Here is a 14007-nt window from a genome sequence, read left to right as displayed (position 1 = left end):
AAAATTCTGTATAATATATACGAATACTATGGTCTTCCTAATCTAAAGATGATTTATGAAAAGAAAAATTTATGTGAACGAAGATATCGAACCAACTTTGATTGTGATAGCAGCCTTTTGTTTAGTGTTCTAACCGACTGCACCGTACTTACTATATTAGAACTGAATATCATTTGTTTCTGACCAGTTGTGACGGGGCAAGGGAGTACTTTTAAATAATAGCCTGTGTGGTTAGTTATAAGTTAATTTTAAATCCCAGCGTGAAAGATCCCACGAATTAAAACAATATATCATTCACATAGTTGACATAATTAGGGAGTAGTTATGTTTGTTTTCCCGGCCTATCATTTTATCTTTCAAGCGCTCGTTCATCATTGTACTTAATAGTAAGTATTGGTCTCTCAGGAAATCGCTTCTATTGCACTTTTCGCCATTCATCTAAATTTAGCTATGTGTATCATACGGATATCATTCAATTCTCTCAGTCATTAATTGAATCTGGTCGCATTGGCTGTGTTTTTCGTTTCAAGTCGAATCTTACTTTTATAAGGTGTTGTAGCGTGACCCCAAGTGTGTTACACGTGAAAGGGCGTGAAGGATCATGATTTTTACATCTATTTATAATTAATATTCAGAATAAATCTGGGATTTAAATTAGAAAATGAATTGACTAATATTCGATTTAAAAAAATTGATATAGTCTCCATTCTTTTTAACCTACAACAAAAATAGTGTGCGCTTGCCATATTAAAAGGCTTACTCCGATCGCAACTCAAGGTGTGGGCTTTCTTAGTATTTGAACTTGCCTTTCCGTGAGAACGGCGTATTGAGTAGGGGAGATTTTTATGACTGAAGCTGACTCAGGTAATGACTATTCATCGTTTGCTCATCACACCATATCTGAGCGTCCGACCACACATTTGGTTAAATATACTCCACCCTCTTGAAGGGTCTGCTATATCCTGTGTTATAAATTATTTATAGAATATCAAACATGTTTGTAGATAAGCGATATGTTGAACTTCGTCGATTACTTTGTTTTACTTATTTTAAAAACTTTGTTCGGGGAAGGATGTGGTCGGCTAAATAACAATAATATGATTCATTAAAATTGTGGGAAGCCTACCTCAAGAGATTTATTCTACAACGGAAAATATAATAGCATTCCATATTGCATGATTAATCAGAATTCACCATTTTGTTAATTTTATTATCCTTTGTGCTGCCATGTCATAGAATTTGAGCCACTATATTTCTTTTCTGTTTGGGGCCAAGTGGGTTGCGTATATTTGTTCGGACCTGCTGGGTTCCAGCTGCTACCACGGCCATAATTGTGATAGAACACGACCCAATGTAACTTCTTTGAGAGTCTGTAAAGAAGCTGGACAAAGATTTAAAAAGATCTATTGAACCCATATTTTTTTTATATAAAATTACTCGCAATCGTACCGGAACAAGGATTTCGTTTTTGGGCCCAATGTGATAATTGCCACATTTTCAGATAACACTTTGTTATCTTTAGTGACGCTACCACATTGGTAAAATCTTATTTTGAATATCATAATTGTTGTACATTAGAAGCATCGATCAACATACCTATATGACCTGGTATGTTAAAATCGCCTGAACTTAGTATTCAGGGATGTATACGTATATATATATATATCTGTTGTATAATAGCAAAGAATTCGTTAATTGTTGTCGAAACTGGGAGTTTCACTATAAAATACAACTGTGGAAAGATCTACACGTTTATTGCGGACTTTGCTCGGAAGCTCTGCGACATCGCTAGGCTTATAAAAACTCGTAAAATGTATATTTGTACTTTTGTTATCGTAAAAAATTTAGCAGCTCACATCGTTGAGTTAGGGTATTTGTGACTGTGACCTCGCGTACAAATGAAGTAACAAAATGAAGTTTATATTGCTCATAATATAATATGATTCATATCTGAACAATTGGACTTTTGGATACGCTGAAATTAGTCCGGATCACGGGAAATATTCCTCAAAAATGCTGTAATAAACGCTGACCGTTTCCGAAATTAATAAGCCTAATCGAAATTCATATAACATATGGTCAAAAAAATTTTTGCTTTCGGCTTGGTGTATTTTCATTACCATGTGTGAATATACATTGTGCGGTAGCGGATTGTGTGAAATGTATTGAAATTATTTTCATTCTCAACAATGTGAATTCACGTTTCCATTGTGCGGGTACGTTTATAATCACGGCTATTTCTGTAGCTGAAATTATTTACATTTGCTCTAATGCACTGCTTCACGATTGTTACGAATATTTTCTTCTGTTCTAGGTGGGGACAAAGAAAACTTGAGCAAGAATCATAACAGTTACATGATGTCAACCACAACACAGAATGATAAGGAAGAGTGGCTGAGAGTTATGAAAAAAGTAATGAAAGGTCCCCCTGGTGGAGGTATGTCATTTAACTCAAATCAGTAGTCACTAGTAATATAAATTACGAGAGGAAATAATATTAGCAATTTTTTTCAAATGCGCACTTGTATCTTACACCAAACTTTTTTATTCCTCACGCTGACAACTAACACTCAAACTTTTCTGTTGACTACTTGAATGCCATAAACGGAATCTCCCAATTAAATTGATATCCGAATATTTTAGTATTCTAGAATTTTTTTAGTAATTCATTTTGATTAGACAGATTTATTCGTTAGTCATCAAAATCAGAATTGGTGTCAAAATTAGAGTGAAGTAGCTATTTTTTGGCATCGTATCGAATTTATTTAAATACCGGTAATTACGTTACTATCAAAAGTGATTCCTCGATTACTACTTCGCTGTAACTGATGTCATCTCGAAAAAAATTCAGGTATATTTGGACAAGAGCTGATGAGGACAATTCAGTATGAAGAAGAAGTCGACAGTAAATCTCATAATGGGATGAAAACTAAAAAAGAGGCTCCATATATTATTATCAAATGCTGTGAATTTATTCGTCAAAGTGGCGGATTTTACGAAGAAGGATTATTTAGGTTACCAGGACAAGCTAACGAAGTCAAAGAACTGCAAGATTCTTTTGACATGGGAGAACGACCCGATTTCGACAAGTACGAGAATGCCGTTTTACCTTTAAACGTTATAACCATTTTTTTCTGTTCGTTGTATCAGTGGACGCAGAAGAAACATTTCTGTTCATTTTTCAACCCCTAATTTAAAATTAGAATATATAAACCCTATTTATACAGAATGAACTGAGTAGAAATTTCTACCTTTGAATAATCAATCAGTAACAAAAAAATTCGTTTATTTTATGGCACAAAGATGAGTTAGTGATTTTTATGATCATTTGGTGTAATGTCGAGCACAATTTAAACCTAACCTTGAGTAAATACACAAATCTGAATAAAAATTTTTCAATTTTGCAAAATTGTTTTAAAAATTCTCTACAAAATCAGATTTTTGTGAATTATAAGAATTTTTATTGAGCGTCTGATTCAGTCATAATAAATACAGCTTAATGGGTGCATGCATATAAGCATGCATATTAAAAGTAGTACATTTTGTGCTTATTTACCTTAATGAATCGACAAAGAAAATCAAAATGAATAATCATTGTATTAACCAGTAAAAATTCCCTTGTGTGTTAACACATTTATTCCGAAAGTTACGTTGCTATTTCATCACCATTGTGTCAATTTTTAATATCGACGCCAGCTTCATCACGTAATATTAGAATTCCAGCCAAACTAATATTATGGAATAAACCGCAAACATCAGGGCAGGGCCGACAGGTATAATGAAATAATGTGCACGAAGTAATCATAAATTTCTTGTATTCCCTCAAAACCTACCTATTATTTCTTCATTGAATATAGTTGATCCTCTTTGAAGAATTTATCACTTCTCAAAATCAAACGTCACCTTGGTCTTGTAATTAAAGGCTTACCAAACCAATCTTGGTTTATTGCTTAATTGCGTTTAATTGTTTTTTCGATTACTAAGTGTAATCCAAATAACCATTCACAACTTCCAAATTTGGTATCCGATTACGGTAATGTGTGAATGATCTAATTTTACGTCACTTTACAAAAAGTTGTATTTCAACATCTGACATGAATTATTATTATTTCATTAAATTGATAAAATTGGGCGTAATTCTTTACACAGTTCAGAGTTATCAATCGCCCACCAAGACCAGATTCAGACTCGAACTTGACCTAAAAGAAAAGAAAGATTTTTAACTCCCTCTATAGTCTGTATGAGCTAATGTTTAGTCGTTGCTAGGATCACGAATGCTATTGTAGTACTTTGGGAATTCACTTTTTAACAACATATTTATTGTATTTTTTGTTTCATATTTATAGATCTACCGACGTACACACTGTGACATCTCTTATGAAGAGCTTTTTGCGTGAATTACCGGAACCATTAGTTCCGTTCAATCTATATTCGCCATTGATCGATGCAGCAAAGGTCGTGAACCCCGGAAGCCAGTCTGCCGTCAGAAGAACGAATTTTACTTCTGTAAAAGACGTGGAAGAACCGAATGTTTTGAAATGTCGAGATGTGATCAAAAGCAATTTGCAAATGCTACCAAAAGCGAATTTTGATTTATTGAGGTGCGTGATTTTCTGAGTGTGATATTTATTTTGAAACATGATGAAGGTTATTTCCAACGTGTTAATATTGGAAGACAGGCATATTCCTCCAGGAATTATGTTAATGATGCCTGTGAGTATTTAAATATTTTACACTTCCCAAAATTATTCAAAAGTCGACTTAACTTCAAAAAGTTTTATTCATTTGCCGGCGATTACGATTGCTCTAACCTAGGTCATAGAAAATATTCAAGAAGATGATTGTTCAAGAATACCGATATGCATATGTTTCATCGTTGTCACCACTGTAACTTGGAACCAGGAAGGCGAAAGCCGTTCTTAACCCCGAGACTATTTATATAACCAAGTTGCGGTCGTTTCAAGTGTGCAACTTTATTTTGTTTCGTCTTTCTTGAAGTTGGGTCGGTAACGTATACCCTAACTTGATGCCTCGCATTGTCCAAACCGGATCAAACATCAGGTCACCGTCCTGGTTCAATGGAAAATCTAGAATTCGATTTCACTCTGATGGCGCTGAAATTCAAGTCAACCGCGGCAAATACCGGATAAGATGATACAAAGTCTCTTAAATCCATTATTTTTTATGCACAACCAAAAGTCAGCTCTGTTTTGCAAGGCTAGTATATGTTCACGTTAAATATGAGAAAACGCCTAAATTTTACAACATGGTCGTCAAGTTCCGGTTAGGTTGTGCTGAGCGTAAATACGTGTAATATGAATCACTTCATTGGAATTCGTAGTGAAATTCTTGTACTGAAAACATTGCTGGAAATTCGATAGATTGTCATCGTTCCATCTTGTTGTACCTTTAACACTCAGTCACGCGGCATTCTTGTTCCGTTTTTTAAAGACAAACTGACGGCAAAATTTTCGTTCTGTTGAAAAATTCCATTCCCTATAATACAAGTTTTAACAAAGTTTAGTTTCTTAGTTATATACATTGTACACGTAAGCTGTGGACCGAGAAATAATTGAAAATTGTGTTTTTTTCATATGAGATTTGTTGCAAAACAGTAACCCAACTTCAACTAACCTCAATAATATTGGTCACAAGTTGTACAGGAAACTTTAAAAGAGCTAATATTTATGCACCTCGCCTTCATGACAATTGGCATACTAGTTATGATAGACCAAATACTTTAATTTTCAAATAAGATCGCATTTGCTAAATGTTGCTTTTGTTTCTTCTGTGGTGGATTATCTCTTTCCATGCTCAAAACACTGGTTATATCCAACCAGCTACGCCTTCGGATATAAAACTCAGACAACTTGGTATAAGACCGGTTTCAACTTGATATTTTTGGCCACGCAGACGACGGTTATTTCCTGATGAGGATATTTGCCAATTTACACGTTCACTTAGCTGTTGCCGAGGAACGCATGCTCGGTTAGGAGACGATAAATTAATAGCCATGGGCCACCATTAAACCAGATGAATAATAATAAATATGTATCAACCATGCGTATTCGTAGGTATATAACTCCTAATTTAGACATATGATAAAAATGATCAGGCGACGGTTGTAATTTCCCGTTACCAATTAAACCTTGTCTAGACGTATAGAACATTTAAAAATTTGAAACCTCTCTGTATCATCGCAGACGGAACTGTTGAAAAGCTGTCGCATTGATTGTAAAATCACTAATTTTTTGTGCTTCCCTCCATCTGTTGTGATACAAACCAGGTAGCTTATCATCAAGCTTGGCCAAGGATTACGCGAAAATTCTAGTAGCTTTTATTCCATACTACGGATATGCGCGAAACTTGGCATGATTTTGTAAATTACATCGAATCCCTGCATTGTGACAGTTCCAGCCTTTGAAAGCAAATTTTGCCAGCACCGAAAAATTTTCGAGTACCAGGTTTCATTAAGAGTGTAGGTTTACCTTTCCCATTGTCTTCCGGAGAACCATTGGAAAATTGATACAAATTGGTGGTGACGGGCTAAAACAAAGAGCGAGACGTGGCGGAAATAGACGTTTTGGACGGCTATGTTGCCGGCGGGCAGTCGGGAACGGACACGGGGCCGACGGTTCTTTTGTTCATTGTTTTTGGTGAGCTAAAAAGGGTGAAATTTTGATGACTTCATCAGTTTCGACCTGTCCATCGTGTGATAATATCAGCTTCACGGCTGATATTCAAATATATATATATATATATTTTAGGAAAATGTATTATTTTACCTGAAGTAATGTACGAAGAATGACAAATATATTATGTCAACTACTTAATCCAAACCCCATCGTATCATAGCAACGACCAAAATGTTATTGACCTCAATTCATTACCCATTATTCAAATTGCCAGTCCTGTACTTAGTCTTAGAGAATCGTTTTGTTTGCCCTCATACGCAATGTCATACAATATTTGCCCAAGCACCTCTTTGGCAAAACTGACATCACTTCATCAAATTTCATTCAATTTGGGTTGGTGGAAATTTTAGTTTCTGATAACGTCTTTAGTTTCTTCCTGGCACACAGAACGCTGGCCTTATTCTAAGCTTCGTTTCTATCAGAAATACCTTCGATATTTGGGCATATATATATTATTTCCCATCATGAGCCAGAAATGGATAATTATTGGCATATGGCTGCGTTGCACTTCAAAATCCTATGGTTTGAAGATGTATTCGCAGAACTGTCCATCTATTATGAATCCTTGTTTCGATTCACATTGGTCGTGTTGGTTTGGTAATTGCCAGAGGGAAACTCCTTTTTTTAGACAAAAACAATAATCTCTATCCCTGGCTATTTACCCGGATTTTGTAATAGCGTCGCAAAGCTTAAATCAGTGTTATTGTCTGTTTTTATGGTTTGTAGCCAAACACCTGTCCCAGGATACCATCACATAGGATTTTGCTGATATGAAACACTCATAGTTAGACGACCGTAAGATAAAACTCTTAACTGTCTTTTCGCTTAATTAAACACCGTCGCTATACTTTGAATTTCACAATGGTGAATAGGTTAAGGCGGGGCATCAGACCGGCTCTTTTGTCGCTATACACATTTCACTCTCATTCATAAAAATTTCTTTGTTGAACTTGTACACAATCGGATATAAGGTTGACTGACGAATATCGGGTATTATGGTGTGTGAATACTGTGTGAAACATTCCATAAAGGAAATGTGTACTATTGACGGAATAGATATCAAATGTCTGTCTCTGAATAGATTTCTTTATACCTGCCAAAGTATGGTTATGCAAATTGGAGTTGGTGTGTTATTTACTATCCTATATTTTACTTAAAATCTAACGAAGTATAATTTTTTTAAATAAATAATAGTTTTATTAATTGTTATTGAGAGCGTTCTTCAAACCGACGTATTAGGGAAAAACCCTTGGTTGTCTCCGGTCAAATCAGGTAACTTGACAAGGTATTTCATCTGGGTGGGTTATTCTGGTTTGGCTATTCATTGTTACAATATATTATTTTCTCATGGTTTTCTTTTTTCTTTTAGATATCTATGTCGATTTTTGGACGAAGTTCAGCAACACTCGGAGCGAAATAAAATGGATGTCGCCAATTTGGCGCTGATGTTTGGACCTAATATTATGAGAGCCGAGAAAGAAGATCCCATGGCCATGATGTCCGATTCAACATATGTTCAATATATCATGTCAGAATTTATACAAAATCATATGTAAGTTTAAGTGTTTTTGTTCGTTTAGCAGCCGTTCAAGGTACAGCTAAGTTAGCGGCTCATACAACCCAGTGGAAAGCACATGCGGATTGTATGCAGTGATGTCAAATTCTTCACTTCGGTTTCCTAAATTTCAGATATTTCTTTCCCGACGACGATCCAAGTGAAGTTAGAGAAATTATGCCGCAATCATCGATTCCCGACGTAGCTGCTGACGCTGCGTCAAGACACTTACGTAACAATAACGTAATGACGCCATCTCCTATCACTTCACCGCGATATCACAACGCTTTTACTGACACGACGGCACAGACTTCTACCGAAGGCTTCAATACCATGACAACGCAAACCACGACTTCACCGCCCGGAACGATGGGGCTTAGACACGTGACAGATGACAGCGGGACCGGATCTTTGGGCCCTACTCCGGATAATACGTCCAGGAGGATCGCTCCACCACACCTGGCTCCTGTTAAACACCGAAACGGGGGTAACAGACCCAAACCAGCCAGCGCCATTTATGAAGAGGTACATAGTGTCGTTGATCGACCAAGTTCAAAGCCTGCTCTTCCAATGAAACCAACAAAGCCCTTGCGACCCGGTGTTAGTAACGATGTCGATAGAAGGCAATCATTTTACGATAATGTTACCCAGTCCTCCGAAGCAAGTTCGTTTGCTGGCAAGCGAAAAGAGTGGAGACGAAGTGATGAACATAAATTTGTGAGTATCTTGCTCGTTTATTCTTATCAAATTGCTATGAGCCATTACGCAAAGTTTCTTGGTATTGATTTCGGCCAACGTTCTTTAATAATTGTGATTCCAATTTCGATATCTGCTCAAGATGTACTACATACTGTTTCAACTCATTGCATGTTTGCTATGCCCTCATTTGGTTGGGTCAAAATCTAAATTTTTAAAATAAAATTTAGAATGCATCGCCATCCCAAAGATCGTCTTATGTGAATCAGACGTCACCCGGTGTGTCGTCAACGCGTTCATCAACGAATGCTGTAGCTGGAAGCAGTATTGCCGAATCTTTCAATTCATTTGATATCGACACCTTTCCGTATTCTCCAACGCAATCAGTTCACGAAGGACAAGTCGGTCGAAGGTATATTTTTGTTACGATAATCTACAAATATATATGGTTGATTTATATTTATTCGGTATTACACAAACACATTGCACAAGCTTATAACTGGTAGAGGTTGCAAGCTATGCGAAGTGAGTTTAGTCATATTTTTTTTCCCGCCCTATCCTTAACTGCATCGAGTGATATAGGAAAAAATAGCATTCATCTATTTGCTACACATAAACTGCATTGTTTGTTTATATGGAGGTGATTGTGTTTTCACTGATCTGTGCCGTTTGATTGCGATGGTATATAATCGATGTTGTAGGTTATTCTTGCCGAATGGGCCATATTTCTTAATAATATTAGGTCAACTATATTTTCAGAATATGGGTATTCGTTTGTTTACGGACACTATTTATTTGCTGATAATGCTGTTCAGAAGAAGTTTTTTCTGTGAGAAGTTCATCTTCATAAATATTTTACATGCAGGGTACCTTTGAATGATGTTGACAATCCTAAAGGACCTAAACCACCCGCTCGGAAACGTAGATCGAAGAAAAACAGTCACAACAACGGATCTCCTTCACAGCAACTACATAATAAATACGCATCAGACGAGGAATCTAACACGGAATCCGTGCCACCGGACGACCGAAGCGAAATTCGTTCCATTCGGTCTAGTCGAAACGGTTCGTTGTCCAGTATTAATGACCATCCGAGAGGTTATCGATCCAACAGCGCCCCCAAGAGGCCAACGAGTAGACCTCCTCCACCGCCATACCCTGCCGGACAACGTACTAGATCCCAAACTCAAGATCGTCAACAAACGTACGAAGAATTACAAGAAGACTATAGAATATTGCAGGTAGGTTGGTCGACAAATCTGAAAAAATTATAGCTTGACATTGACGCACTCTCAGATTATGTTATTGTATCGTGGTGAATATAAATTATGAATCCCTACCAAGGCAGGATACAATAAATCTATTCCATACTGTACTTATTGAGAAGTATAATGTCGTAATGGCAATTATATATCCAAACTGGGCATTTTCCTGTTATTAAAAAACTTACTACAGACTTGCATAAGGAGCTGTACGCATCTCATATTTACAGGATCGATTTCACAAACAAAGCGGAGAATATGAAGCGCGAACGCGATTCATGGAAGAGCAATTGATTCGAAATATACAAGAGCTTCGATCTACATCGTTAAATTACTGTGATCAACAATCGTCTGTGTTCAGACCCGAATCCGGAAGATTATCTTCAACCAGCGAATTTGAAATTTCACCAGGCCATTACTCAGGCGTCGTTTCGAATGTAAATGAAGGTACGTGATGAGTCTGATGACCGACAGTAATTTCAACAATATTCATTTTTAAGTAATCTAAAATAGCTCTAGTTAAAATGGAGTGAAATAGTTGCGTTGATGTTGAGAGATCGAATTTAAAAATTGATAGTGGATTAGTGGTCAATATTGACAAATCGAATTTTCATATTCTTAATCGTTTTTAAGCTGGTCCAAATAGCTATCCCTTTATTGACATTTCAAACGTATATCTTTAAAGATCAACTCACATTTGTTTTCGACATTGAGCTTTGCGAAGGTTTTCATTTTTATAATTATCCGAAGTTGTTTCAGTCCATATCGGTTTCACCTGTGAGATCGGAGTATATTTTTTGTATAATAAGCAATATAGCATAGTTCCAAATGAGTTCGACTTTGAACGACTTATTTAAGCATGTCTGATTCAAAGTACTTAATCACATATTCATCCTAAAACAGCTTATTTGGATTATGTTCGGATTGATATTTTCCGTCGAAATCTGATGGGACGGAAAAATTATCCGACTCCACATGGTAAATTTGTGCTGCTAAAAATTTGGACCCACAGAATTCTACTCCTGCAAAGTTCTGAAAAACGCAACAACATTACAGACCTATGAAGTTTGACGCATCGCTTTACGTGTCTTGAAGATGATTCTTAATCGTGTATCTTTTCTATTCAACAGACTCCGTGAGCTACAGGAGCAGTATCGCAGATACTACCACTAGTGCACCTATACAACATGATACTGTGACAGGAAAATATGACACTGAATCGCAATCAAGCAGCCCAAAAGAATTTAAAACGTCCGAGGAACACGTAGAATATTTGCAGAAATGGTAAGAAGATAAGAAAATTGATATTTTTGTAGGTGGTAGCTGGGAAGTTATTATTTAAAAGTTATGCTTCGAAAATAATCCGACCTTGAAATAACGACCGAGCTATTTTTATTCTAGTGTTACTGAAGAGCGAAAACTACGTCAAATGACGGAAATAGAATTGAAAAATGAGAAACGAGGAAGACTAGCTGCCGAAGAAAGAAATAACCAGTTGCAAAAAGAGATGAAAGAATTCTTCTTTACTTTTGGAAGGTACTTGTCTTCAAATTTTTAATTATTGGATTGCTGATTTTTTTTTGATTTATTTCTAAAACTGCTCCGTTTACGATTATTAAAATTAGTTAAGACAGTGGTATATATTTCGGGCTTGGTATGTGCTAATGGGAATGGCTTCTGTTTTTATGTCGTCAATTTAATGTTTAAATAAATCTCTTTCAAGCTCAAAGTTTGAATGTGTTATATGTAGATAAAAGCTATTAAATCGTCCCGTTTTTTCTAGTCTAGTTCAAGACTTCAGAAATTAAACGCGTTTTTTTTTCATTTGCAGCATGTTCAGTAACAGCGAAACGTCCAGCGTTAGGTAGATAAAGTTCCTGTGAAATGTAATTCATCGCTTTTATCGTCATCAACGAGCAAATTAAGAAAACTTTCAATGCAATATTTCGCTTTCCTGTTGCTTTGTACCAAAGAGGGAGATACCGAACTGCGTAAAAGTAAATAAATCATGACGCAACTAAGAACTGGTGGAAAGAAATTTGAATGTTTGAGAATGGAATCTTTTTGTGGTCACTGGTAAAAGATTATACCAATTGGTTTGTGATGGAAAAAGGGTTTATCTTCTAAACTTGAGATAAAAGAGTTGTATGGAGACCGCTCAATTCCAATGCTGTTTCCCATTATTGTTATTATTTTGTCCTATTGTTACGTTCACTGTTCCATGAATTAAATGTATTTTTGCGTCTATTTACTTTTAAACGTAACTTATTTACGCCTGAGCACACCGCATCACACATATTGCTATATCCAAGATTTCTACATTGCTATGGTTTTGTAATAGCCTATCTAAATTTACACTACTATTTGACCAAATAGATATATATGAATTTTAAATAAATCTCCTCAATATGGTGTAATCCGTTTATGATCGCATTCGGATTATCAAACTCTGTTACAAATTATCACGCTTTATGAAGGCTCTAAATTTTCCGAGAATTTCGCCCGATCTTTCACTAACAACAGTTTACCGATCATTTACTGACGAAATTTGTCAGACCAGATGAATTTTCACCAAACGCTGATTAACTTCTAAACACGCCCCAGTTTTTGATTCATTACTGACTAAATAAGTAAATATTAACCAAAGAGCAAAATTTGATTTCCAATCCTGCGAACTACTTTTTGTTAAATAGCATGAGCAATTTCTTCCTAAGTTGGTTTAATGAAAACTGTGAATTGCTTTGGTTATTCTTTGTATTGTATGTGTTCTTTTTCGTTCTGATATTTATAATTTCAAAAGTTTCATTTGAAGCTCCGGGACTCCATACATTGATTTTTTGATCGTAATATTTGCAGGATTGTAGCTTTTGAAATGCTTTATTAATCCCATTCCGGTCTTGTATGGTGTGATATTGAGTTTCGCTATAGTAGCACGTTTTATGCATAATTCATGCTTAAATGCTTGTTCTGTAAGAATACCACTTCAGCCATTTAACTAGTTACTATTTTATTATTTTACCGAATGTTAAACATTCCATTTTAAGTGTCCACTTTATATTTTTATTTGATTTTGCTCTAATTTTTCATCCATTATTGTTATTATCATTCATTGAATCTATTTCTAGATTTATAGAGTAAAGTCCTTTTTATACTCAAGAATCTGAACGATAAAGACTGGAAACTTTCCCACAAAAAACGCTTTGCAGTTAAACCTATTCACGTTGTTCTTTAAAATTATACAATCATATAATTTAGAAATCAATTACACTATGTTGAAATTAAATTACTTCGGCCAAGCCTAATTAAAGACTAATTTTGACTTGTCTTTGAACACACTATTCATCTGCTTTCTATTATCATGCTATAAAATCATTTTATTGCTTTTAGTAAATTTCAATCTATATTGCGGAATATATAATTGTCTATTATTTTGTTATGGGGAAGTGCAAAGTGAAACAGCAGTGGTTATAATGAGAAATCAGGTATGGGATTCAATTTAAAAAATGCAGTCCAAAAAAGCCTGAAATTTCATTTTCGCGGATGTTTGTTTAATTTTATTTTTTTGTAATTTTAAAAAGAAATGACCGTTTAAAATACGTTTCAGTTTCCTGTTTTTGCGAAGCCGTAAAATATACTGAGAGTTCTTGAAAGAAATTCTCTTTCTACTGGCTACCGTCACGATCCGCCGTTGGCCAGGTAGGCGGGTTGCGGATGATCTTTGTCAACGTGTTCCGTTTCAATGAGGCAGTTGATCACTGTAGGTTTTAAGCTATGTTGGACTATACCAGTATATTACCGA

General features: G+C 35.6%; 1 protein-coding gene across 4 annotated transcripts in view; it reads left to right on the top strand.

Annotated features, from left to right (window-relative positions):
- Positions 1–13626, top strand: part of LOC120347891 (uncharacterized) — a 61456-nt gene extending 47830 nt beyond the window's left edge. For 3 of the 4 annotated variants that reach the window (XM_078117579.1, XM_078117577.1, XM_078117578.1), the window contains exons 4-14: positions 2315–2437; positions 2852–3089; positions 4347–4601; positions 8065–8247; positions 8385–8967; positions 9177–9358; positions 9812–10187; positions 10439–10655; positions 11339–11492; positions 11610–11744; positions 12040–13626. In XM_078117579.1, the coding sequence (XP_077973705.1) occupies positions 2315–2437; positions 2852–3089; positions 4347–4601; positions 8065–8247; positions 8385–8967; positions 9177–9358; positions 9812–10187; positions 10439–10655; positions 11339–11492; positions 11610–11744; positions 12040–12076 (2483 nt within the window). In that variant the 3' untranslated portion in view covers positions 12077–13626. The remainder of the gene's footprint in view (positions 1–2314; positions 2438–2851; positions 3090–4346; positions 4602–8064; positions 8248–8384; positions 8968–9176; positions 9359–9811; positions 10188–10438; positions 10656–11338; positions 11493–11609; positions 11745–12039) is intronic. The other variant, XR_013478813.1, reaches the window with a different exon arrangement.
- Positions 13627–14007: the final 381 nt, after the last annotated feature.

This window comes from Styela clava, chromosome 11 (genome assembly GCF_964204865.1).
Source record: "Styela clava chromosome 11, kaStyClav1.hap1.2, whole genome shotgun sequence".
Taxonomy (NCBI): Eukaryota; Metazoa; Chordata; class Ascidiacea; order Stolidobranchia; family Styelidae; genus Styela; species Styela clava.
Note: the sequence above shows the minus strand (reverse complement) of the source record. Positions and strands in the feature narration are given on the sequence as shown.